Consider the following 26,462-nt stretch of genomic DNA (forward strand, 5'->3'; position numbering starts at 1 on the left):
AAAGGGCAGAGGTGAAAAATGATAAACTTTTCATGGTGTAATCTGGATAAGTAATAGACACGAAACAGAACAAAACCAGTGATGAAAATTATTGTGTAGCATTGTTAGAGAAAAGGCGTATTCTGGGCATTATATGCAAATGCAGTGCAATCAAAATGGTGCATCTCTTTCATTCTACAGTCGCTTGTCATCCAAGCATACAATACATCATACTTTAAAACGTCAGAGCCTCCATTGAATTTGCCTATGCACTTCTGGCTCCAAGAAACCGCCATTAGTATCCGCTAATCATGTACAAGCTCTTGTGTTCTTACAAAAAGAGTTTCTTGTGGGAGCCCATCATTCTTTCAGAGAGGATTCTATAGCTGGTTCAAGCACTACAGACTCCAATTTCTCTGCTTCACCATCACCTTTAGGTATAATGAGTCCATATCCTCCTTCTTTTCGTTTGTACACAATATTAATTTCCCCTGAGAGGAAAAGCATTTTAATTCCCAGGATAAATTACTCATAGTAAGTGGGGGAGGGGGAGAAAATGGTGGGAGAAACAAAACCAAACAAAAGATAGATACACACTAATAGCTCACCAGTTTCTTCATTTCGAAAACCATAAAAGTCATGATCAACATTTTCAAGCTGCTCAATTGCTTCAGCCACAGTCAATGGTGGCATGTCAAAGTACTTTGTGCGAACAACCTGATCAGACAGCTCACAATTCGGGTAGGCGCAATGTAAGCAAAGAGAAAGAAAAGCACAGTCTCATGATAAGCAATAATGTATCTACCAACAACAGATAGCACAGGAGTTTTTCAATATGAATACAAGGTTTGAATTACTCACAGCTTACCACCCATCAAATTCTCTATCCTGTGTATTTAGAACTTTCACACTTCTATACAACAAAACCTTATCCCACTAGGTAAGGCCGGCTACATGGATCACACTATGTTATTCCACATGGTTAACAATGAATACAAATGTTGACAAGTATACATGTATGAACCCAATTCAAGATGTGCAAAATCAGAAATCAAAGCGAGCATAATAAAGAAAATGAAGGAAATTGGCATGACACGAAGAAGAGATAAAATGAAACCAAACAAGACCGATAACTGTTAAGTACCAACTACCAACCTCATCAATTGATTCTTCCTCCTCCCGTGGGGATAATATTTCATCCTCTTCCATAGGTAATTGCTCCACGGGCTCCCTAACCTTTAGCCTATTGAACCCCTTCATGTGGCGACCATGATCTGACACCTTTTCCTTTATTTTCCTCAACTTCCTCTGAATGATTGATGACACCAAATCTATACTTCCATAGGTGCTTTCAGCATCCTCCTCAGCCCGCACCACTCCATGCCTTTTCGTGAACAAAGTCACCTAATGCAAATCCAAATCAAAGGATTGGACCCACTAGGTATGTTTGTGCAATGCTGCAATTAATCCCACCCCAGATTACAAAAAATGGAACTTGAAAATGAAGATAGACTCACCTCACATCTACGAGTTCTGGGTCCTCGCCCAAATTCACCTCCTCCTCGAATAGAAAGCCTCACATCAACCTCTCTCACTAGGTGACTGTGCTTCTGAACCGCTTTCCCCACTTTGTCTTCCACGTGCTGCTTCACTGCATCAGTGAGCTAAAAACCAAGACAAATAGCTAATTAGGCCAAATTCAAGAAAGGTTAAAACTGGGGTTCCGAAGTTGTTGCTTTTAAGAGAGAGAAAAAGTGAGGGTAGCATGTGTGGGTAAAAGTAAAACCAAAACCCAAGCATACCTCGAGATTTTTACCCTGAATGATCAATTTGACGGAAGAGAGAGGACCGTCCCATGACATGCGAGTGGAGAGAGAACGGCCACGGTTGCTTGTGGAAGTGGCGGCATATTTGAGGGTTACGATGTGGCCCAAGAAAGTTGTGGAGAGTGTATTAGAGAAGTGGGGATATGACGAGGAGGGTGATAAGGGAAGATAACAAGAGGGGCGAAGGGTGGAATTGAAGTTAAAGAGAGTAGCCATTGAATAGAAAGTGGATGAAGATGGAAGAAGGGGAAGGAAGGTATAGTGTAGTGTTGTGTGAGAGTGACAGCAATGGATATGGGGCGTCTCTTTCTTCTTGTCGGATGACGATGAATATTCAAGTGACACACGTGGCCAATTTTATCTATAACAAAACAATTTTAATACATTTTGGACATTTAAGTTTTTTTTTTCATGCCACGACGAGTACAAATCATTTGCAGTAGACTAGAGTGATATTTAGAGCAGTAAAATTTTTATTGATCAATTTTAATTTTCATCTATACATCTAATTACACTCGATCCATTCTATGTAAAACTGTATTATTAAAATGTTGCATTGGTACTTTTATGAATACTATAAATAATGAATATGATGTGATTAACTGCATGATTTAAGGCAAAGATTAGTCAATAAGAATTTTATTATTTGCATTCATTTTCAGCCTATTAGGTTAAAGAATATAATATTATAATTGATAGTAACTTAAATGATTTTTTACATATTAACATAGATCAAGATCAAACACATAGATTTCTCGTTAAATAAAACGTTTCCACAATATGTGAGTGTATGATACCTAACTATTATGTCAATGAGTTAAATTTGAGATGTTTAAGTTTTACGAATGACTAATAATATAATATTTCCTAAGACACTCCTTTTAGTATACTCATGGGGTATCAAATATAAGGAAACAAATCAAATTAGTTAATCACATTACACAAAATTCAATTAATAAACAATTTTCTCCAAACTAATATTTCATTTGGAACTTAGTATAGCAATAAAAAAAAATCATTAAAATTAACACCTTAATTTTGGTTCAATCGAATAGTGCCTAATTTACCAATTATGAATCAAAATACTTTTTTTCGGTGGTTAATTTAACGTGTTGTTTTAATTGTGCAAGTTGGGTTAGGCATATAGAACAAATATATTAAGAATTTGGATAGCACTAAAGAATTCTTCTACAAATTAATTGTAGTATTTTCATTGAAAATACACTGAATAGTGAACAAGGATAATACATGCAAGAAATGACCCAAGTAGTGGATGATGATTTTTACATTGTTTCTCTTTATTTTTCGAATTTTGAATTATTTTTCTTTATTTTAAACAGGACCAACCTGTTTAGCCGGTGAGCTAAAATGTGTGGCTGCGGGCTTAAACTGACTAGAGGTTACTCGTTTAAATTACAGGCCCAAGCATGAGTGCGGACTTAAACTGACCAGAGGTTACTCGTATATCCAACTCTACAATAATGTTAACCTGCACACCAAATTCATTTAGCCCGTGAGTTATGCAGTTAGGAATGAAAAGCCCCACATCTAATTGGGCTCTATATTAAAAAAGCCTATAGCCCACACGGGTCACGGGCTAAATGGCCACTACGGGCGCAGCACAGGCATCTCATGTATTTGAGTGCTGCTAAGTGCACCCAGTATTATTGTTGATGAACCCAGCACTAACCACAAAAAGACAAAAATATTCCTTATGGATCAAGTTAATCCGTAAGTTAATTTTTAAGACTTATGGATCAACTTGATTCGTAAGTCTTTTACAGATCAACTTGATTCGTAAGTCTTTTACAGATCAACTTGATCCGTAAGGGGAGAAATTAACAAGAGTGATTTTGCTATTTTTAAAGAATGCTGGGTGCACCTAGCAACACTCATGTATTTTCTTTGCTCAAATATCATTATGAAAAGCTGCCCCAAAAAAGAATTTGGTATGCTGGGTCAGAAACCGTCTCGTCCTTACCTAAGTTGTGCAAATTATTTGATCAGCATTGCATTGTGTTGTGTTGCTTTCGTTGTAGCTTGCAATAAAAAACTTTAGGCCAAGTTCATCGCCCTTAATTTGCGCATGCTCACATGCACGTGGCTTTCCAGCTCTTTAGCTAATGCAGAATGATACATAAACATTTATTTATTTTATTTCTTATTTCTTCCTATCTCATCATGTAAATCCTATAATATCTATAGCCTTTTCTCTTTTTATGTGTCTTATAACATTTAGGATGTTCATGAAACATTTTTCTTACTTAATACGGATCAGAAGAGCAAATCATTCTTTTCTTCCCTTGTCCACTTTTCGTATTAAATCGGGCACTAGCCACTAGTGCACTACACCCGTAAAAGTAATTTACATTATCACCATAATATAGAGGAAATACTCATTTATAAGTGTACTTTGTGTTAGTGCCACTTAATAGGGAATTTTTAATCTCTTGAGCTTGCTTTATCTCTTTCCTGAAGGTTAAACCTATCGTATGAATTGGATATGTTGCTGTTCAATTTGAATTTAGGTAGTATATACTAGCTATTTTATGAATCATTTTCATTTACTCTAGAAAAGAAAATATCTTCTCTCCTCCAGTATTCGTCATGCAACAACTAGGGCCATTAATGTATATAGAGATTTTATAACCAAAGAGGTACATCTATATAGTACAGGAGTGCGAACAGTTTCTCCATCAAATAAAATTTCAAGCCAATCGCAATGGGTTAGTGATAAAACATTTACATAATTTATACGAGGGCAGTTGTGAATTTAAATATTCGTCTTAATAACAATCAATAGACCAAATTAGTTGATCTATATGTCCCACACGCATAATAACAAATTCTAATTAAATAAGCATCATTGAATGTTAATGTAATATACCTAAAATATAAAAATAAAACATTTAAACTATTCCTGAAGAATACTGCTCTTGAAACAGTGCCTTTTCTTTTTGTCTTCAAGCCGCTCTTCCTACAAATAGATGAATAGCCGAATACATATGACTTTGTTCTCTAGCATAATAAGATCGTTATTTAAAACTTTAGGCTCTATGTATGCAAAGTCAACATCAGCAACTAATGAGAATCACTTATTAATCAATTCAGCCCCTGTTTGCCACCAAAAAAGCAGTTATTAATCAATACTAAATATTTTTTTTTCTGAATATCAATACTAAATAAATATTGGTCACGTGTTTAAATATTTATCTCGATCATATATAAAAAACTAACACAGATAAATTAGTTTTTAGAAATGTAAAGTAGCATTTTCAAGGAAAACAAAATTTTGCTGCAAAATGAAAGAAAGTTTATAGTTTATAACTTACTAGCAAATAAATAATATATTATTGTGGAAAATAATAAATAAAAAATGGAAATATTTCCTTGTTCAAAATACAAGTTTAGTCCAAATAAAGCTTCACCCCTAAAACTTCTATAGAGAAGAGAAGTATACATTATAGCTTAATATCTCATACCAACCAAAGTAGTTTTAGCGACATTTGATCATGAGTTCAAGTCCTCTTAAAATAAGCTAATTAGCGTGACTTCAAACCAAAGCTATTTTCCGAATCTTTAGATTTTGAAAAAAAAAACAAAATAAACATTTTTATCTTAATTATTAAAAGTTATGCTTATCATAATCACTTATTAATTGACTGTATAAAATATTTTATACTAAGAATTATTATAAAAAACAATAAACTTACATACATATTAGTTTGTTATTAGAAGATAATACCAAATTTCTAAAAACTTCTAACTTTTAATAATAGCATTACAACTCCATAAATCATCCACCAATGACTTGCAATCAACTTCAATGACCTGCACTGAAACAACACTGGTCGTGGAAGATTGCAGCAGCAATGTTGAGCTTTAGCAAATCTTTTGGATTAATAAAACCATAACGGGAGGATTATTTTGTCTGATACATTGATCATTTGCCTATTTGTTTTAAAAGAGATTTCTTCTATTCATGCATTGGGAAAAAAGTATTTATCTTAGAATGCATTTGATTCACGAATTAATTTTTTTTATCGAAAATGTAAACATTAGAATATGAATTTTTTATGCTTGTTATAAGTTTTGAAAACTTATTCTCAAGTATTAATGAAACTCATTTTATGATGTTCGTGAAAAGTCATTATTTTAAGAATGTTATACTTTTTTTTTTCAAACTGTTATTCTTACCAAAAGGGATAAAAATGGGATGTTCACGTGAGAATATGAAAAATTATTCTATAAATACACATGCAACTTTTATTTATTTTTATTTGAATTATTTTAAATTTTAAAAAATGATTCTAAGAATATTAAACCGTAATTAAACATGTTTTTAAATATACTAAAAATTAATATATTTAATTATCATATTCCTAAGAATGTAATATTATTCCGTGAAAAAACGTTTCCTCAATATTTGTTCTTTTATTTGTATGCGGTGATTTGAACTAAACTACTAGTACCATTTTTTTTTTATAAGCAAAGTGTATATATTTATTTGAACCAACTCAAAGCACAAGTTGTGCCTTGAGCCAACACGAGCATATTACACAATAGGTACTGATACCAATTAAGTTATCTATAAAACTAAGCTATATATGCTTTTCATTAAATAAAATTATTGTAAGAACTCAATAATATATAAAATTTAATAAACAAGAAATAGAGGTCTTTGGTAGTCAAGAAATGGAGTTAGAATAAAATAAAAAAAAAATCGAAGAAAAGAAATGCAGAAAGACAAATCACCGAAAACAAAATACAGTAGCCTTCAAGAGATGGGAATAAGTGTCAAAACATTTAAAAGTAGGGTAGTTTGGGAATTTAGAGAGAGAAAAATGAAATGGTTAATAATTGGATAAGAAGAAGACTCTGTAATGAGAGGCAATAAGATTTAGAAAAGTGTCCTTGGGTTGATTTGAACGTCATCCCATATCTAAGCTTAGGGACTAGGGTGGTAAATGAACATGCAGGCCACTTCACGCATTGAATCGTGGACTTTCCTCCAACGGAGGAGCGAGTATCCAGCACGAAAGACAGTGGGCGCGTGAGGAGCTCCCCTCCTCGTAGATAGCGTTTGACAACTTCAAAGCCACAAAACGAGACTCTCCCCTAGGACAGAGCCACGTGTCTCGGTGTCGTCCATGTGATACATGGGCAGCCTCAAAGCACTCAAAAATATCTTTGAGAGAGTGGGTTTAAATTAATATCTTTTCTGCCGGCGGGGCCCACTCAGCGGCAATTGTCCCACACATAAAATATCCACATGAAATGAAATTCGGATATTTTTTGGAAAGAAGCGAAGTTAATAAGAACCAAAGAAATAAATAAATAAAAAAGCGGGTGAAAAAATATCCACCACCAAACCCACCCACGAGAACCCAATGGCTTTTTGGCTTTAGATCTTTGGTCGAAAACCAGATCTCATTGCTGACGTGGATCATGTGGGCCACCTCTTCCAAGTGTCTAGATATTTTCCCAAACCAGGATATTTTCGGCAGCCGTTGGATCCGAGGTCGTTTAACGCTCGTGTCTCATCCCACGCCGTTCGATCCTCCCGCTGTTAAACTTAACGGTGTCTGTGCCTGTCCAACCTTTCTTCCATATATCGCCTTTTTTCTTTGTTGCTTTCTTATTTTTTACCCTCCAAATTTCGATACGAGATATTGTGTGCTTGTTCAGAGTGGTTTTGGTTTGGTTCCCCAGCAGATTCTGAATTCTGATGCTATAGTACCATTCCATGCCAGAGGTGGTGATGAGTGGAGAGAAGAACTCACTGGGAGTGGAGGGGCTTGCGAAGGAAGATAGTGGTGGAAGTGGGAGCAAGGGTGGTGCTGCTCATTTGAAGGGCTTTATGAGGTGGGAGAAGTTCTTGCCCAAGATGATTTTGAGGGTGCTATTGGTTGAAGCAGATGATTCCACAAGACAGATTATTGCCGCGCTTCTCAGAAAATGCAGCTACAAAGGTAACACCACCTTCTTTTATTGCTTCTTTCCTTTAATTTCATCAGGATAGTTCTGTTTTGGTTATTTGTTCGTTCTTTGGTGTGAATTCGGGTTTGTGTTTGTTTTTTCTTTTTTTTGTTTATTTTATTCATTCGACTCGACCTGGATATGGAACTTGCTTGTTTGTTGCTTCTTTTATGGTCAAGATTATAATTTACTTTTTTTTATGCAACTAAACTTGTACTGTTTGTTTGCTATGTTTGCATTATGTTTGTCTCTGCTCAATTTCCTGTTTTTGTGGCTTGCTGCTAAGTTGCTTATTTTAAAATAAAGCGTGTGTAGATTTGGTCGGATTGTTCTGCTTTTTCCTCTGTCACTCTTCTGATTTTTTGAAGGATGAAACCGTGAATTTGATTGATTGTAAGCATGGGCTTCTTTTCTGGGGTCTTTGTCATTAAGGGTATTGACCAGACCCAATGAAAAGGGGGAAGAAAGAGCAAGATGAAGAAGCTATTAGTATATTCAAGACTTCTGAGTCCCAATTTGAGAAAGGAATGACATATGATCTTCGGTATTATAAAGTGTGCCAGCAGTCTAAAAGCTTATGATGAGGATTTAATATTGAAAAGAAAAAAAATTAGGGAAAGAAGTGAAAAATTGTGTGCACAAAACATGGGCCTTTTTGTTTATTTTATCTAGTTTTAATATTTTTTTCTTTTTTAAAGAAATTATCTATTCTCTTACAGGTTATGTGATGGGGATCTGGGTTCAATGAAAGTCTAAGGATCTAATGGCTCCTTTCCACTTGCTTTAAGAGTCTTGGCAGTCTGGAAACTACAGGCTTACATGATAGTGATACAATTGTTTTCTTACATGATATAATTATTTTCAGTTGTCTATTTGCCATGAAATTTCTATTATTGACCTTTCTTCTTGTTTGAAACTTTTAATGTGAGAAAATTAAGTACTTGAAACTAATTTACACAATATTAGAACTTCAAAATAACTTTGTTCATCTGCTTTGAGCAGTGGCTGCTGTTCCTGATGGCTTGAAGGCGTGGGAATTACTGAAGGGAAGACCACACAATGTTGATCTAATTCTGACAGAAGTGGATTTGCCATCCGTATCTGGCTATGCACTTCTCACATTAATTATGGAGCACGAGATTTGCAAAAACATCCCTGTTATAAGTATGATATCCAAGATAAATGTTTTAGCTGCTATGGAATTTTCCAGCTTTGTTAATAATACCTCAAGTAACTGATCTGCATTTTTTTTAATGTTTTTCAGTGATGTCTTCCCAAGATTCAATTAGCACAGTATACAAATGCATGTTGAGAGGTGCTGCTGATTATCTTGTTAAGCCTATTAGAAAAAATGAATTGAGGAACTTGTGGCAACATGTTTGGAGAAGACAATCAGTAGGACTTCTATTCATTCATTTTTCAGTTCTTTTTTCCTTTTTTTACTTAAATACTCAGATATTAATATATTATTGACAACTGATTGAATTTTAATTTATTATTTATTTTCTCTGTCAGTCAACCACAGGCATTAATGGTCCCCAAGATGAGAGTGTTGCACAACAGAAGGTTGAAGCCACTGCAGAAAATAATGCTGCTAGTAATCGTTCAAGTGGTGATGCTGCTTGCATTCAGAGAAATATGGAATTAATTGAGAAAGGAAGTGATGCACAGGTTAGTTTTCCAGACCTATAATTTTTTTTAATATTATTGCAGTTATTTGAAGACATTTGTAGCAAAGACAAAGAACAACACCATCAAGTACATTAGGTATATCACTTGACTAGCCAGGGGCTGTAGAGCTTCGATGGAATCATCTAATTATCATTCTATTTCCTTTTGTTGGTTAATTCATTGCAAATGAGAATGTTTCTTCTAAGATGCTTGGATAATATGATACTACATTCGTAATAGTCTCCAATGTTGACACTTTTGCATGCTAATCTCTGTTAAGCTTGGAAATTCTATCATATCAATGTCTGAAATTGTCCACCAGTTATTTCCTATGCAGTTTTTCTTTTTAACTGCTTTGGAATACTACCAAAAGCCAAACACCTTTGGGAATGGCAGCAGTCCTCTAAAAATTTACATTTAGTCAGTATACGTCAAATGCATAATGTTTGCCAGTAGATATTTATGTATTTTTATAAACCTCTTATAGTTAAAAGAAATTTTCTTTCAGTATGGGTTATCTATATGAAGTTTTCATGTAGAGACTAAATGATTGCTTTCTGTTGCAGAGCTCTTGTACGAAGCCTGACTGTGAAGCTGAGAGTGGCCCTGTCGATAACATCGATAACATCCAGGAATTTTCTCCGCTGAAATGTGGGGAAGCGTATCCAAGTGGAACAGAGACACAACAGGTTGAAACAAGCATTCGCTTAGGCCAGACATTAATGATGCATGCCAGTCATGCTGGAGGTAAGTTTCTGCTTCTTTACTTATACCGTTACTTGATAAGGAAGAATATCCAAAATTTAACCTAACTTATTTTTCTGTTTAGGATTAAATGTGAGCATCTGCAAAAATGGTGAGGCAAGCACAACTGATGCTGATCCAGAGCATTTTGGGAATGGCATCAGTGGTGAGGCTCATGACAATCACTATGTTCAAATGAACTCTTCCAAGGAAGCCATTGACTTCATTGGAGCATTTCATACTCATCCAATCTGCACCCTGAAAAATTCCACAGTTAATTGCACGGGCAAGTTTGACCTTTCTCCTCAATTGGATCTTTCTCTGAGAAGATCTCGTCCCAGCAGCTTTGAGAATGAACTCACTGAAGAAAGGCACACCCTGATGCATTCTAATGCTTCAGCTTTCAAGCGGTAACTGCTAAAAACCCTTGTTATTCTTATTTTAAATCTTTTTGAAGTTACTTCTAGTTCTCATTATCTGGTAGAATCAGTTGGTTGCTTGTATTTGTCTGCACATCTTCCTTATTTATTTAATTTACTACAAATGAGTTCAAGGGATGTTGCACCTTAAACAAACTAACTAGAGTGGAAATATTCTCAGAACTATGTAAACATTTTAAGTTTTGATAAATAAATTTTACATAGTTTGATTTGTTTCCTTTTTAGGATGGGGAAGAGGTGGTAACTGCCCTGCTGAATTTCTATATTTCTAAATGCTTATCATTGAAATGGATTTTCATGCAGGTATACTAACAGGCAATTGCAAATCTCGACGCCTGCAGTGTTAATTAACTTCTCTGATCAACAAAGACAACAGATAGCAAATTGTGAAAAAAACATCTCACGCATCGCTACTGGCTGCAACTCAGATAGTTCAACACCTAGTATGCAAAGATGTATCGTGTCTCCAACTACAGTCCAATCAAAAGAACCTGAACTTGCAACCTCACACTCCCAGCCAGGGCATTCTCTCCCAATTCCTGTAAAGGGTGTAAGGTTCAATGATCTATGCACAACCTATGGTTCTGTATTTCCTTCAGTGTTTCGTGCCCAGTCAGGTTCACCAGCAATGCCAAGTCCAAATTCAGTTATGCTCCTTGAACCAAACTTTCAAGTCAATGCATTTTATCAGTCAAATATGAAAGAGAGTAGTTCAGAGCAGCTTTATGAACCTGGTGGTCCAAATGGAAACACCACCCAAAACCACATTGTGTACACACATGAGCACAAATCAGAAAATGCAGAAGATCAAGGACATATCTCTCCTACCACTGATCAAAGTGTTTCAAGTAGTTTCTGCAATGGAAATGCAAGCCATCTTAACAGCATTGGTTATGGAAGCAACTGTGGAAGTAGCAGCAATGTTGATCAAGTTAACACTGTCTGGGCAGCTTCAGAGGGCAAGCATAAAGACCTCACAAGCAATGCAAACTCTCATCGATCTATCCAAAGAGAAGCAGCTCTAAACAAATTCCGCTTGAAAAGGAAAGAGAGATGCTATGAGAAGAAGGTTTGCCACTACCAGTATAACTTTTATATTATACAATGACTATCATTGTTTCAAAATATGCTAACTTTTTTCTTATACTTTTTAACAGGTTCGATATGAGAGCAGAAAGAAACTAGCAGAGCAGCGTCCCAGAGTGAAAGGACAATTTGTGCGTCAAGTGCATCCTGATCCTCTTGTTGCAGAAAAAGATTGCAAAGAATATGATCATTCACATATTTCTGACACACTGGAGAGGAGAGCATGAATTCCTTAGTATATAGTTGCTTCAAAATTTTGTTTTCCCGAATCCTTAAATACCAGAAGCACTTGATCTGTATATGCTTTCTAAAACCGTTTTTCTCATTTGCCCTTTCTGTAGATCGTGATATATAATATACCTGATGTATATCATTGTAATTTTACAGTCTTTAGGGATCTTCGTGCATCATTATTTATTTATTTATAAGGAGTTGTTTACTTACAGGGACTCACTGATTTTTTATCTTGGAAGAGTTTTTACTTACTACAATAGCATTATAATTTTTTTATAATAACTACCACTACCAGTTAACATTTATATTTTATTCAAAACTTGCACCTTTTTTTTTTATTTAAAAAATCGGTTTACCTTAAGGTGGTTGCAGGTTTAGCAAGCAAACTTTTCTTGAAGAGTGCACTTGAAAGAGTTTCGAAAATGATTCCCGTCCCACCACCACTACCCATATTCCTTCCCCACTAAAGGAGAATTGAAAAATGGAAAAAGAAGATTGATTTCCATTGGAAGCTGCATGATATCAGGACGCCGTCTACCTTTCTAAGGCTTTGCCATGTTATTTCGAAGTTTGTGGCCAACCTTTCAATGTAATTCAAAATAATTATTTATCCATATTATAAAAACACTTTCTTTCCCTTAGACTATTTTTAATGTTATTGAGAGTTAATTTGGACTACTATTAATAATTTTAAGTTTTTAAAAGAGCTAAAATGAAATTTTAAGCTTTCTTATTATTATTTTTGAAGCTTTGTATATATATATATATATATATTATTTTACTTTTGATAATAAAGGTTTGGAATTAGTTGTATTGAGAATTATTGAGAGAAAAAAGTATCATTGTAAAATTCATTTAGATTAAAATGAATTTAAGTATAACATAGATAGTAGTATAATATACTTATTTATCAGAAAAAGAAATTGTATTTTCTAAATATTGATGGAGTGTAATTTAATCGTATATTAATTTTTTTTATGGAAATCATATATTATTTTAAAAATAGGTCTTTTCAAGAAAAATATTTTCTAAACAAAAAAATGTTTCAGGAATTTAAAGAAAATTAGAGAAGTTTATTTCATACTATTTTTTCTCAAGTTAGAAAAGGTAGCTTTGTGATTTTTTATTAAAATAATTATATCATGAAAATTTTAACATATATTATTTTAAAATATTTTTTCAAGATTTATCCAAACATACTCTTTCTATGGATACAAAGAAGTAAAACAAAAGGCAGAGCTTAAAAACAATTCCTTTTTCACATGGTATTATCGGAGTTCGGATCCTTGTCACCTGAATTTTTGAATTGCGTAGTTGAATCGTACTTGCGTTCAAGAATTGCAGGCAGCAATAAAGCATTTCCATTCTCTATTAGGTTTGTGGATAAAAATTGAGAAGAAATGCATGTAGACAGAAACAGAATACATACTTAAGAAATGGACAAATGCTAGTAGCCAAATCCATCAGGGGACCCTTTGGCATTCTGGAAATAATAATGCCAAAGGTTGTCTAAAGTTTAAACAACTCAGTCCCCCACCATCTTTCCTTGCCTGTACTTCCCAACCACCAAATTTGAAGATGAATAGATGATTCACTTTATTTAGTGCTTTAGCAGCACATACAGTTAGCCTATTTGATTGGTTTCTCAGGTTTGTTTCATTGCTAGAGATTTGCACCTTAGTATACAGTTGTTAGTATAAGGAGCAAGTATTGAGGTCTCAAGTTTATGTTTTGAGTAAAAAGAAAAGTTATGGGTGTATTTTGTCCTTTAAGTGAATCCATCCATTTTAATTCAAATTAGAGTCAGGATGCAAAATAATTTCTAAATACAGAAAATGAAAGCAAAAATAAGAAAGAAAGCAACGTAATTAGAGGTGCAGAAGTTGTATTTTATCTCCCAATAAAACTTAGCAAAATATTGTTTGCCCCTTCTTAAATAATCTGAACATAATGGGAGTCATTATGGTCCATGAGCAAAGACATGACCAAAAGAAATTGAGAAACAAAGCTGAGAAGAGGAGAAACCACTAGGTCATGGGGTCATAAACTTCTCTTGATTGAAGGGATCAATACTCAATAATATCTGAAAAAGGAACCTTTAATGTCAAATAAAACTAAGCAAAGTATTGTTTGCCCCTTCTTAAATAATCTGAACATAATGGGAGTCATTAAGGTCCATGAGCAAAGACATAACAAAAAGAAATTAACAGCTGAGAAGAGGAGAAACAACTAGGCCATGGGGTCATCAATTTCTATTGATTGAAGGGATTAATACTCAATAATAACTGGAAAAGGAGCTTTTAATGTCAAACGTCTCTGCGGTAGTATCTAAACTCCTAGCTAGAAGGGTCCTAAATGGGAAAGTGACAGAAAATTAAAGCAATAAAATGGTCCACCATCACCATGTATTGATATGTATGATGGAACTTCACTTGGTAATCCTTTACTTAATAAATTATTTATTTGTTTAATCTACTACTTAAAAGTTTATCAAGACTTTGAAGACTAGTCATGATCATATCAATCAAGCAAATGAAACGATGAAAACTAAGGCCGGCCCTTAACTAGAAAATCATCACAGCCACAAGTCTCAGTAATCTTCTGAATTATACATCATACTATGCGACTATAGGATGATATAGTTTCCAATCGGCACAAGCAAGAGAACATGCCACTTGGCCTTTTGTACCATATCTCCAATCATCGACAAAGGCTATTTGGGCTATTTCCTCTACGGCTCTTTTAAGAAAAGCATTGCTTTTACCTTTCTTTTCTAATCACCCATTATTGCTTAAAGAGTTATCCCGTATCATCGTATCCCCTTCCTTCAGGTCATTGTGGCAGTATCATATTGTATATACTTCCATAGAGTATCATAAAAAATTGCAATTCCCAAAATATCGTTATCTAAGGTATCACAGGGCAATAGGGCATCCGTTATATGTGATACTGGAGACGTGAGGACTTGGGGCCCACTGAATTATGGCGTACCCTCTTGTGTGCCACGTGTCTCACTTCTGTGATTACAGTTGGTAATCACCACCAGAGACTTGCACTTCATGTGGCTTATTATTGGCTTCGTCTTTACCATGCTATTGTTTGATTGTTCCTTAGTCTTGTTACTTTTGTCACTACAAAACTTTGTTATGTCTAAGAAAGCAAGCAATATAAAAAAACAACTTCAAGATAAGATGTTTACTTAGAAGTTTTGATTGGTAATGTTGCATAGAGAAGTTGAACACTTTTAATTCAGAGCTAATTCAAGTAACGCCATTTTATTGAATACTTGAAAGTTAGTATTTAATATCGAAGTTCATATGGAATTATAAGTAGGTTGAAACTTCTATTCAGCTTGCACTTTTTTTTTGGCTTAAATTGCTTAAACAAAGTTTTTGGCTTAAATTGCTTAAACAAAGTTTTTGGCTGAAATAGATCTTTTGAGAAAGTAAGCTACCGCGGACCCGATTGCGCCAAAAAGAACAGGTTGGATTGGGGACAGTTATTGCCACAAATTTGGTTCTTAGTGTTGTATGGCAGTCTCAATCATCTCATTACAACAAAAGTGTGAAAACGACCAAAGTGGTTTACGGCCTTAAAAAAGGAAGTATAGAAGTACTGTGGAAACAACCTTAAATACCTATTACATTAACATAACTAGGTTACATTATAGGCTTTCTACAGTGAATGTGTAAAGTTTATGCTGCTCTTAAACCTTTCAAAACTATGAGCGTAGAACGTGCACATTTTGTTTTCCGGGGAAAAGGCTAAAGCTTGCGTTGTACCACTGAAACTTCGCTCGTCAATCCCTTGCAAAAGATTTTGATTAAAAAAAACATGTGGTAGGGAAAAGTTATGGAGAATGGTGTAGTGTCGTTCAGCTGCACCAAATTACACGTTCAAAATAGGTTACTCTATGTGTCCCAAAGTGCATACATATTCAAGGACCGTTTGATTACAAATGTAAGTTTTATAATTTGCATGTTATATTTTTCACCAATTACATACTTCTCTTTGATTAGAGAAAGTAAAATGAAAAAAATATATTAGAATATGCGTTTTTCACTTTTTTTCTAGTTTTATTACTAAAAGAAGAGTAAATAGTAGTATGTTATACGAATTGACGTGGAGAAAATTATATTTAAATAGCATTATTATTCTTTTAAAAAGAAGGTGAACAAGTGTACATGCTTGATCAGAAGCCTAAAGTAATGCTATTTTTTCAGCAAAGTTAACAGTTGGATTTACCCACACTAATAAGACGCGTGCCTCTGTGCCATGCCAGAATTTCCCTATATTATTAAATCAAGCAATTTTCCAGAAGCTTTCGACTTTAATATCTGATGATAATTAGTATTATTGTAAACTAATTAATCACCACAAGGGGAAGCTTAGTGCTACCCGTCAAAAGCATAATAATTGTTACTTTCTGCTCTCTTTATAAACCCCTCCGACCCCTCTTCCTTAACGTTGTAAACATCCCTTCTTTCATCTTTCAACTCTCTCTCTCTCCCCCTCTTTCTCTCACACACAAATGTCTAAAATAACAATAACCTCTCCAAAACACTGTGCTGACAAAGAAGGACTAAAAATCAAGAACTACAAGAAGATCTACTTCACTTTCTCAGCATTTTTCATCACAATCCTACTACTAATACTTGTTATATGGCTCATCCTCCACCCTGCAAAGCCTCAATTCTCCCTCAAAGAAGTCGACATCTTCCAACTTAACCTTTCAGGCCCAAACCTCAACTCCTCCATCCAACTCACCCTCCTCTCCAAAAACCCAAACCAGAAAGTTGGCATTTACTACGACGAGATTCAACTCTATGCAACCTACAAGGGCCAACAAATTACTGGTGATACCCCTGTGCCACCCTTTTATCAAGGCCAAGAAGAGAGTAATCTCATAACAGCTTCTTTGGTGGGAAATGCTTTACCCGTGGCTCCGTCTCTTGGCTATGAACTTGGTCGTGATCAAATTGTTGGAAGACTAGTCTTGAATCTCAAAGCCAATGGAAAGCTTCGTTGGAAAGTGGGAACATGGGTCTCTGGACGTTACAGGTTCAATGTTAATTGTGTTGCTATCAATGCCTTTGGACCCTCTATTCCTGCTGGGCCTCTCACTTCAAAGCAAGGGGCTCAGTGTTCCACCACACTTTAAAGTTAAACTCAGCATGATCTTCTTACTAACAACTTCAACATATAAATGATATAAATTATAATCTACTATTCATATATATCACGGCGAGTTCTTCAAGTTTTCTTGTTAGTAGATTTTGTTGCTTGGCTTTGTATTGAAGCGTTATTTTGCAGCCACTATAAGTGATTTGTAAATAATAAAAATATATGTGAATGATAGGACAAAAAGTTACACTTTGTGAGTGATTATGAAAAGAGGATGCGTATTAGATGGTTAATCTTATCTCTTTGCTTTTAGTTTCATCATCTCTTTCTCTTTCTCTTTTTTTTTCTCCCACTATCTATTGAAATTTGTTTTGCTCTACACGTGATGGTAGAAAATAGAAACGAAAAAGAGTTTGATTGTTGGATTTCATGATGGTATCTCTCTAGCGGCTTTAATTTGGAAGTGGATGCATGAGTAGATATTGGGGTCACCTTTGTTTTGTTTTGTTTTGTTTTGTTTCTTTGGTTATTTTGTGGATGCGAAGAAAAAAAACTAACTTTGATTCAAGAATCTATAGACGAGATTCGGAGAAGAGAGAGTGAAAGAAAAGGGAGGAAATTGGTAGCTTTCTTTGTAGAATCTGCAGATTTTACATGTCAATTTCTTGCCTTTAAGAATCATGTATGGTATACTTTAATCAAACTTTTGGTAACCATGAATCAGCTTACATTTTTCTGTCTTTTTTGAGCAATACCCAAGCGATGATATTGGCCAAGCATGTGGGACTGATAGTTAAAACACTTTCTCTTTTGAATTTCAGCATTTTGTCACGCATTGATTACCAAGAGCTACTCTTTCATCTATGCGTCTATGCCAGCATTTTCGGAATTCATTGTTACATGCATATTCTGAAGCTGCCAGTTGAATATTTTGTGCTTAACCATTTGTCCCATGAATACTGATTAAATATTCATATGACTAAGTCAAAAGGTTTGGGTGGTTGTTGTTGGGCACTTCAGAAGTATTCAAATTGAGGACTCCACGCTGATTAAATTAGGAGTTTTGAAAATCAAAAAGGCAAAACCTTGATCAGTGAAGAATCTTGATTTGTTCTAGACTAAATTTACTTGGTGAAATTATCTCTGGCCACAAAGTATTACTTCCTTTTATTGTAAAAGTACTCTTCTTCAAGGAATCCAGTTTTTCTCACTTGCTTCTATTTTTTTCTTCTTTCACTTCATATTTGAAATCAAGTTAACAAAATTTATATTTCTGCAGCTTTTGTTATTTGCGTTCATCTTAATTAAGAAAGTTTTGTTTTTTGAGAAATTTTTACAATCTAAAAATTAGTATTATGAAGGGAATAAATTAAATCTTTGAAAATTGCATCATTACACATATAGTATTTGGAATATGTATTGTTGATTGACAGCTAATGAGTAATGACTTACCGAACAGATGCCTGAAGTGTAAACCTACAAAAGTTAAAGCAGCAGCAATAGTTTGGTAATTAGTTTTAAATCAGATCGTTTCTCTTAAGTCTCATCACATTGCTCTTCTAATATAAATCTATAGTGGCTCAAATATTGTAAAGTCAGATAGCTTTTTCAGGATTATAAAAGCCAAAAATCTCTACCTACAATTGGGAACTGATATTAACGTGAAAATGGCAGCGTAAACAAAGAAACATGACAATAGCAAGCACTTCCACCCAAATTCCCAAGTCCCAAAAGATGTATGCACATAAAGCAATTTAAAAGTTCCCAATTTTAATTGGTCTAATCAAGGTGATACAAAATACAGATGCCAGTCTTCAAAATGAGGAAGCCCTCTTCCGCATTGAGTAGAATTGTAGAAAGTAGTAACAATTCAAACAAGCCTTATTGCAAATACTTGTCCCACTTAGGATCTTTGATAAACAAAGTCAGCCAACACGGAAACCTACCTCAACAGAAATTCTTTATAAAAAAAGTAACTTTGAAATCATGATGTCTTCAAGTAACATATTATTTAGACCATGCATGTGACACAAGCTATCCCATTGTTTATTTGAGAGGAAAGAAATTAAATAAAATTAAGTAGAAACAAATTGAATTTTGAATTTTAAAAATGAAAAGAGAGAAAATTTTAATTTTTTATTTTAATTTTATAAAAAGTTAAAAGCTTCTTCTCTTTTTTTCATTTTATTTTTCCTTCAATAAGACTTTTTTTTTTATAACTATTCATTTTTTTGTCTTCTTTTTTCCCCCAGATAAATAGACCAGCAGTGCATCATTTTTTAACATTACGTCTTTGCATGCAAATCATGTACGTAAGTAACTATTACACAAAAATTGGAGTAAATTGAAAGTAATGCGAAACAAATATTACACTTTGCCTGTAAAGCAAGAATATAATTAAGAACATAGTCCTCGCCCGATTTATAGAGAGGAGTTGGATAAAATTAATTTTGAAACATCTGAGAAAATTATATTACTAGAACATATGTTTTTTTTTAATTTTTCAGAAAGTATGAAAATTGTTTTTTCTGACGATAAAACAAAATACTGTAACATAACTTAGGTTTAAATGTTAATTATAAATGAGACTAAAGTTCTATCAAACTTGACCTAAAAAAAGTTGTACCTTGACGTTGAGGCAAGAGGTGTGACCCAATAATTGCTTGTTGATTTCATTGTTAAGGACAAGCAATTTCGAAGTGCTGCTGAGCTAATTAGTTTAATACTTGACGTTTGAAAAATCGATGTGCAACGCCTTTTATGGACATGAAAGTCGCTTCCAAATGTTAGGCAACACGTTGGTTACTAAATTACCGCAAAAATTCAACTTCGTTTGCATAAATACGGTGTACTTTTTGAAGGTATCCACATATTTGTCAAAAAGTTGTGTGCATATTATTAGTCTATTACATATGTACACCTTGCTTCTACTATCTCCAACTTCAAACCCCTACTCATCCATTATTAGTATATACGCAAATGAGTAGGGTACTCATCAATCAGAACTTCAGAACAAGACCTTTTTTTTATCTGTGAATTTGGGAAGCAGACTTAGTGGTTAAGCATAGGGCATCACCTCTTACAAGAACTGTTAAATCTAGAAATGATACTAGTTTTAATTTATGGTGCAATTTTTTTTTTTTAAAAAAAGGAAATGAAAAACTGAGACCTCATGATGCTGAAGGCATTTTGAACAGTTCTTTTTTTTTTATTTTTACTTAAAACACTTAGCAAAATTAAGGAATAATAGATAATTTGTTTCATATGATGACACAGTTTTGATAACACGCACGCGTACACACATTGGTTTTGGACGTTTGATATATATACTCTCCTAACATTTTTTTGTATTTTTTCATTCAAAAGACTTGGAAGACCTTGTTTAAAGGAAATCAAATTCCTTCAACTTGAACCAATATGCGTTATTAACTGAGTTTTCTTTCCCTTTACTAAACTTTTATGCCCACGGTATTAAATATTTGTCTCTATTAATCAATTACGTATTCGCAACTGCAAGCACCTTATTTACAGAATTCACAACTATATGATTATAGCCAACCTCCGTAATACACCTTAATTGTTCCCAAATGTGTGGGCTAATTTCAAAATCGCAATGCAATGTGTACGTCCGGTCCCAAATTGAATCCCATACGTGGGTTGGTTAATTGGGATAGAAAATGTGCTGGACGCATTACTAATTTGGCCCAAGCCCATTTTAGGCTCGGTTTACAAGTTGGTGTTGGTATTGAACAAAGTGTTGTTAGACACTTCTCACAAGAGGATAATATATCGAGTCTAACATATGGAGTTACATGACTAGCTTTGATTCAAGATGTTAGATATTAGTGTGCTTGATTCATGTTTGGGCTATGGGTGGATGATCAACCAATAATAGGTTCTACTTATGTATTCTCCAAAATTAATACACAAGCGCATCTATTTCAATATAATAGTTGTAATTTATATTTTCTTTGGCTTGAACGTCTGTGAACCAGCTGCTAAATGTGACTAGTGAGTAATACAGCTCTGCTACGAACAACTTTTATAGCAGACATTAACCTTTTAACTATGTAATGTAATTAAGAGTTTACAACCTTTTATTTTAGGTAGTTAAGAGCATATATAATTGTAACGAAAGAATACTATGAGATATTAAGGTTCTAAAACATCATATGATAAAGTGAAATGAGAAGCGACACCTCAACAGAAATACTAACTTGATAAAATTACAATGCAATGACCAGTAACTTCTTAGTTATGAGATGCTTACAGTATAGATGTGTTTAATGGCAATGTAGATGCATAAGGGAGAGGATTCTACTCTAATGATAATAATAGTGTTTAATGGTCGCATTCAGTCTAACATGGATGGCAACTGACCAAATGTGTTGGAATAGGGATAGGTCATCCTCACCAATTCCATCGAAATTTGTAACCGCGCTTGGTTCAGACAAATAGAAGAGTTGCATTCGTTATTTCATGATAACCTATAATAAGCCATTTTTTTGGTGGGTAAGGAGAGAATGACTGCTTCATCCTAGTTAAACAGGCCCTTGACTTTTATAAATTCATTCACATGATGTAGGAAGAGAATTCTCGTCCCATAAACTTCTTTTTCAGTCAAGGTTCCAGCCAATAAAGAAGCAAAAAGAATAAAACGCATTTAAGTCCTCTGATGGAGAAAAGAAGACAGAGAAGCATCACGGATACCAACACACGCTCAAAGCATTAGTAACAAGCTAACAGCAACTCATTCAGCCCATTTTTTATCTAACAGAACTTATCAGACTACCACTGCTATTTTAAAATTCTTGTTAACAGATTGGATAATTGACATTCAAAAGCAACTCACAATTTAGGGCTTCATTTCATGACACACCCAATCACCAAGTCAAAATTTGCCAATACACAACTCGGAAGCAAAAGCCAGAATGCAAAATAGTAAAAGAGAATCAAGAAATGCCATAATTACATCAAATTCTATACCCGTGCTTTATTGACATCAAGTACAAGAAGTAGCAGCTTCACTCTAATAATTTCCCCACCTTATTACCTCAAATATACTTACAATATAAGTAAAAAAAAAAACCTGTTGGTAATGGTATTAATATTCATATCCATAAAAACTTTCAACATGACACAGAAAAAAAAATGTCAGCTTATCCTTAAACTCAACTATATATAAAAAAAAAGGTTTACATGAATTCAAGTGCCGATGGAATCAGCACTAACCCAAGTCCAATAATGCTTCTTAACAGAAACAGCTTCATCCGCAACAATTTTGTCTTCAAAAACCCCTCCATACTCATCCACCTCGTAGGTGCAAAAATCCCCTTCGGGCAAACACTCCACGGTGGCACTGAGCGTGTGCAAAACGTAGCAACCGGGCAAACCCGGGTAAGAACCCGAATCTCGCTCTTCAACCCTCATCTCATACGAATTGGGATCAATGGTGACAATGTCATCGATTTCAAAATTCTTCGCTCCGCCACCAATCGCAGACCCGAGCTCCTCCATAATCCCTCTGACGGCGGCGGATTCGGGGTCCTCGTTGGGCTTCATCTTCTCCGACAGGGGCCTCCCGCGCTTCCTAACGCTGCCGTCCGACAAATCCTGATGCGACTCCACTAGGATTCTGCCGTGTTTTCCGGTGACGCGGACGAGGACGACGTGTACGGTTCGAACCGGAGGGGTGGAGTCGGCGAGGGAGGTTTCGCCCTGGGAGAGCTCGAGCCAGAGGTTGTGCACGTTCTTCGTACCGGGCTTCACGCCCCACGAGGCGAAGGATTCCGAGGGGAGCCGCGGCTTCAGCCATTCCGAGAGCGACTGCGGGGACGCGAAGCTGTGGCGGCGGGGAGGGAGGTGGGAATTGAGGTTGTTGTTGTTTTTCGAGGATGTTGAGGTTGTTGTTATCGTTGTGAGGGACATGGCGGGGATTTTGAGGAATCGACGCGGGAAGGGGCAGCGGGTGGAACCACCGATGTGGGGCTTCGAGGAGGAGACTAGGAAGCAGACGGAGAGGGCCGTGAGGAGGAGATCCGGCAGAGAGGGGAGGGTCGTCTGCGTCGGCGGCGGGAACATCTCAACCGCGGCGTGTGGTGGCGAAGCGATGATGCGGCGTGTGGGGGGTGCGTGTGTTGATGGAAAGGTCCATGGTGGGAAAAATAGAGGAGAATGGAGTTGGGGTCAAAATTAAGTGGTTTTGTGCAAAAATAAATAAGTGGTCGGGTATGGCTTTGTAAATTGCGTTTTCGGATTAGATATTATTATTCTGCTTCTGCTGCGCTTTTATATTCTTTTTTGTTTTTACTTGTGCACTTGTGTTGCCCTTCTCTGTGGTTTGGGGTATTTGGGCTTTCTTCCTGTTACGTGGCTTCTCTCACTGTGTCTCATTTCTGTGGTTGTCAACTCTTCTGGTCCCACTTTTTGCTTTAATTGGACTGGAGCGCTAGAATGTGGCCTGCATCTTTTACAGGCCCAATAATGGTCTTGTGCATTTGCTCTCTTTTTTTTTTTGTTAATATTTTTAAAACTTCCCACCTCATTGTTTATTATTATTATTATGGTAGGCATGAGTCAAACACTTCTCAACTAACATTTCAATTGCTAATAAGACAACAAAGTTACTTATTCATGTATAGTGGGAGAAAGTGTACATTTGGAAGAAAAAAAATATAAAAGTGATTAGCTTTACTTTGTTTATCATAAAAAAATATTCTTTAATAGGTTACTCATTAAGAAGGCACCATACAAGAGTTAAAAAAGATTGACACGGGGGATATTAATAAACGTCTTCCTTTTCGAGTTAATTTTTTTTCTTTTTTTCCAGTTTGAAAATCAAGTGATTTCATTATTAATATCAGCTCACTTAGATGACTTGGATGAAGAAAGGAAAGAAAAGACAATAACTTAGTTTATAGCTGTAGTCTCACATGGTGTAATAAATAATAGCTAAATATATCCCTCTCTGCAAGTCATGTTTTCTTTTTTTTTGCTTCTGTTGACTAGGCAAGCTATTTATGCTAAACAGTAAACAGAGTAATATACGTATCGTGCAGTTGTGTATTTTTCCTTTGATGGAAGACTATACTTAATTCATTTGCATTCTTCTTGTTTTTTCGCTTAAGCTTTGATGTATCGGAGCTCTTCAACTCTTCTACTCAGAGAGGGCAAGGAATTTGCATTCGTGGAAGTGGACTTCGAATCAACGGCAAGGTTATAATACAAGTGGAGCATCCACGATTGTGACTCTAAATCCCACTAGTTTGTATTATGTACATCGAACAAGAATCCTACTGCAATTGTGGTTTCACCACCATTGAGTGGAGAAACTTTCACACTTGGGCCAACATTGATGAAGCAAGCGTTGATTTCAAAGAATAAATATAGATTCATTGTTGACACGATTCGAGTACCAAATGTGGGGGGATCCAAGCTATGAAGCATGGGAAAGATGCAACAATCTTCATCCATTCCTGGATCCTAGGTTCGTTATCACCTTTAATGGGTCAAAGTGTTGTTTATATAAAAAAAAAATGTTTTTAATGTCTGGAATGATTTGAAAGAAAGATTTTCTCAAGGAGATCTCTTTCGAATTGCTGAGTTACAACAAGAATTACATGGTTTAAGCCAAGAACATTACTGTTTGTGGGAGGAAATGGAACTCTTAAAGTCAATGCCTCATTGTACATGTCCAGTAAGTTAAGTTTGTCTGGCTATGAGAAATGCTAAGATCCATTGCCAACAAGACTATATATTATTCGTTTTCTAATATTGAATAGGGCTTTTTTTTAATGATATTCTAGCGGGAGAGACAGATTCAACTTGAAGTTTCTTAATGCATTCAAGAACAAGAAACTGACAGGCAACAGATAGAGGTAGAGGCAGAGGTGGAGGATCCAACTATAAATATGAACAGGAAATGGAAATATACGTACACTTTGTGGAAAAATGTAGACATATAATGGAAACATGATCCAAAAAACATGGCTACCTATAACAACAACAGCTCATGTCTGAACAGTTCCAATTTGAAAGAGGGTGATGTCCAGGCTGATAACAAAAGTGTTAACTATAATGATGAATCAGAATGTATGATGCTACTAAAGAACAATATGAAGCACAGTTAGCTTATGGAACAAGTGTCATATCATGCAATTTTAAGAGGCTTATGGAAAATATTTTATTTTAAAAGAATAATCATTTGCTCATAGAACACGTGAAACTTGTGTTTGGATACTCCATCGATTAACATAGAATCACATAAAAGTTACTTTCATTTGTGTTGTTAAAGTAAACACACGTGTAATCTTAATTGACATAAAACATGTGGGTAGTATACTCCATTACACAAAACTAAAAAGAAGCCGTCATAGAGGACCGAAGATATAGGTAAAGAAACTATACTAAAGCGAGTGACTTTGATAGAAAACGAATATAAAAACGGCAAAGTTATAGGCCACCAAAAAACCAGCAAGTTAGAGACATGTGGGTCAATACATGATTCGTTCAAAAATGTATTCATAATTCATCTACCTTGTGCTTTAACCTTAAAATAAATTTAATATTGTCCCAACTCCGAGAAATTAGATTTCAACAAGAAAATTGGGGAGACAATAAAGTTACTTTGCCCTATACCTGAATTTCAGCAGCAACAATTTACTACCTAACAGTAATTCAGTTGATTTTATCATTGATGAGGGGGAAACAAAAACCAGCAGCACTTCTTAAAATAGGAAAATATTTATGTAAAAGGAAACATTATTCTTTAGTCACGGAAGGGAAGCTCGTATCAAGCAAAGCATTTAAAAACATCCTAAGCAATACTAGAACATCTGCATAGAAGGAACATGAATAAAGATCAAGTAGGGCATTCACGAATGTTTATGTTTGCTTCTAAATAAAATGACAAGCACTAAGTAAGACAATATATATATGAGTATAAATCACATATCTAACGTATTAAGCAAATATACATATGATTACAAAACTTCAAATTAATTGGAGTTATCAGCTTCACTATTAAGCAATCCTATCACTTATAAGTAGCAGAAACATCAGCCAAAACAGACATGAAATGTTGTTCAAAAGCATATTCATCCATGCACAAAATAAATCCAGTGTATAGTTACTTCAAAATGACACAAATACTTTCATCAAACAATTTTAAGCATTGGAAGAACATGACATAATATAAATTAGTCATCAGAATTACATTATTATTTACACCATCATCAGCAATGTCAAAGTAGCTGAATGCAAAACAAACTCCCATTCACAGCTTTAACATTAATATTGCAAGCCAATTTTTTAAGGGAGTGTTAAACTGCAGGTATAAAGCTCTTACTTAAACCACCAAGAATTGAGTTTAAAGCCTTCG

The 26,462-nt window shown here is 35.0% G+C and overlaps 4 protein-coding genes across 5 annotated transcripts; 2 read left to right on the forward strand and 2 right to left on the reverse strand.

Moving 5' to 3' along the window:
- Positions 1-12: 12 nt before the first annotated feature.
- LOC114415624 (ribosome-binding factor PSRP1, chloroplastic-like) lies at positions 13-2,106 on the reverse strand. The gene is made up of 5 exons (XM_028380407.1): positions 1,782-2,106; positions 1,497-1,643; positions 1,135-1,383; positions 588-696; positions 13-470 (listed from the first exon to the last, which is right to left on the reverse strand). The coding sequence occupies exons 1-5, from the start codon at positions 2,019-2,021 to the stop codon at positions 340-342; spliced, it is 876 nt and encodes a 291-aa protein (XP_028236208.1). The 5' UTR covers positions 2,022-2,106; the 3' UTR covers positions 13-339.
- A 5,322-nt stretch (positions 2,107-7,428) lies between these two features.
- LOC114415625 (two-component response regulator-like PRR95) lies at positions 7,429-12,192 on the forward strand. Its single transcript, XM_028380408.1, has 8 exons — positions 7,429-7,777; positions 8,787-8,948; positions 9,049-9,179; positions 9,300-9,455; positions 10,022-10,202; positions 10,285-10,609; positions 10,943-11,708; positions 11,797-12,192. The coding sequence occupies exons 1-8, from the start codon at positions 7,552-7,554 to the stop codon at positions 11,950-11,952; spliced, it is 2,103 nt and encodes a 700-aa protein (XP_028236209.1). The 5' UTR covers positions 7,429-7,551; the 3' UTR covers positions 11,953-12,192.
- A 4,220-nt stretch (positions 12,193-16,412) lies between these two features.
- On the forward strand, positions 16,413-18,293 carry LOC114415626 (NDR1/HIN1-like protein 26). Of its 2 annotated transcripts, XM_028380410.1 has the most exons (2): positions 16,413-17,020; positions 17,905-18,293. In XM_028380410.1, exons 1-2 carry the CDS (start codon positions 16,491-16,493, stop codon positions 18,044-18,046), a joined length of 672 nt encoding a protein of 223 aa, XP_028236211.1. In that variant the 5' UTR covers positions 16,413-16,490; the 3' UTR covers positions 18,047-18,293. The 2 variants fall into 2 exon arrangements, with proteins under 2 accessions (XP_028236211.1, XP_028236212.1); XM_028380411.1 differs by lacking the exon at positions 17,905-18,293 and having other exon boundaries at positions 16,413-17,401.
- Positions 18,294-22,043: 3,750 nt separating this feature from the next.
- Positions 22,044-23,348, reverse strand: LOC114415628. Its single transcript, XM_028380413.1, has one exon. The coding sequence runs from the start codon at positions 23,162-23,164 to the stop codon at positions 22,289-22,291; it is 876 nt and encodes a 291-aa protein (XP_028236214.1). The 5' UTR covers positions 23,165-23,348; the 3' UTR covers positions 22,044-22,288.
- Positions 23,349-26,462: the final 3,114 nt, after the last annotated feature.

Source organism: Glycine soja, chromosome 6 (assembly GCF_004193775.1).
Source record: "Glycine soja cultivar W05 chromosome 6, ASM419377v2, whole genome shotgun sequence".
In the NCBI taxonomy this organism is placed as follows: Eukaryota; Viridiplantae; Streptophyta; class Magnoliopsida; order Fabales; family Fabaceae; genus Glycine; species Glycine soja.

Excerpts from the sequence above, each read along its gene's own strand:
- LOC114415624 (XM_028380407.1), bottom strand. The coding sequence starts at position 2,021 with ATGGCTACTCTCTTTAACTTCAATTCCACCCTTCGCCCCTCTTGTTAT. Across the intron at positions 1,644-1,781 it reads TTCAGGGTAAAAATCTCGAG|CTCACTGATGCAGTGAAGCA; the intron begins GTATGCTTGGGT and ends CTTGGTTTTTAG. Across the intron at positions 471-587 it reads TTTTCGAAATGAAGAAACTG|GGGAAATTAATATTGTGTAC; the intron begins GTGAGCTATTAG and ends TTTTCCTCTCAG.
- LOC114415625 (XM_028380408.1), top strand. The coding sequence starts at position 7,552 with ATGCCAGAGGTGGTGATGAGTGGAGAGAAGAACTCACTGGGAGTGGAG. Across the intron at positions 8,949-9,048 it reads CAAAAACATCCCTGTTATAA|TGATGTCTTCCCAAGATTCA; the intron begins GTATGATATCCA and ends AATGTTTTTCAG. Across the intron at positions 10,203-10,284 it reads GCATGCCAGTCATGCTGGAG|GATTAAATGTGAGCATCTGC; the intron begins GTAAGTTTCTGC and ends TTTTCTGTTTAG.
- LOC114415626 (XM_028380410.1), top strand. The coding sequence starts at position 16,491 with ATGTCTAAAATAACAATAACCTCTCCAAAACACTGTGCTGACAAAGAA. Across the intron at positions 17,021-17,904 it reads TGGGTCTCTGGACGTTACAG|CATTTTGTCACGCATTGATT; the intron begins GTTCAATGTTAA and ends TTTGAATTTCAG.
- LOC114415628 (XM_028380413.1), bottom strand. The coding sequence starts at position 23,164 with ATGTTCCCGCCGCCGACGCAGACGACCCTCCCCTCTCTGCCGGATCTC.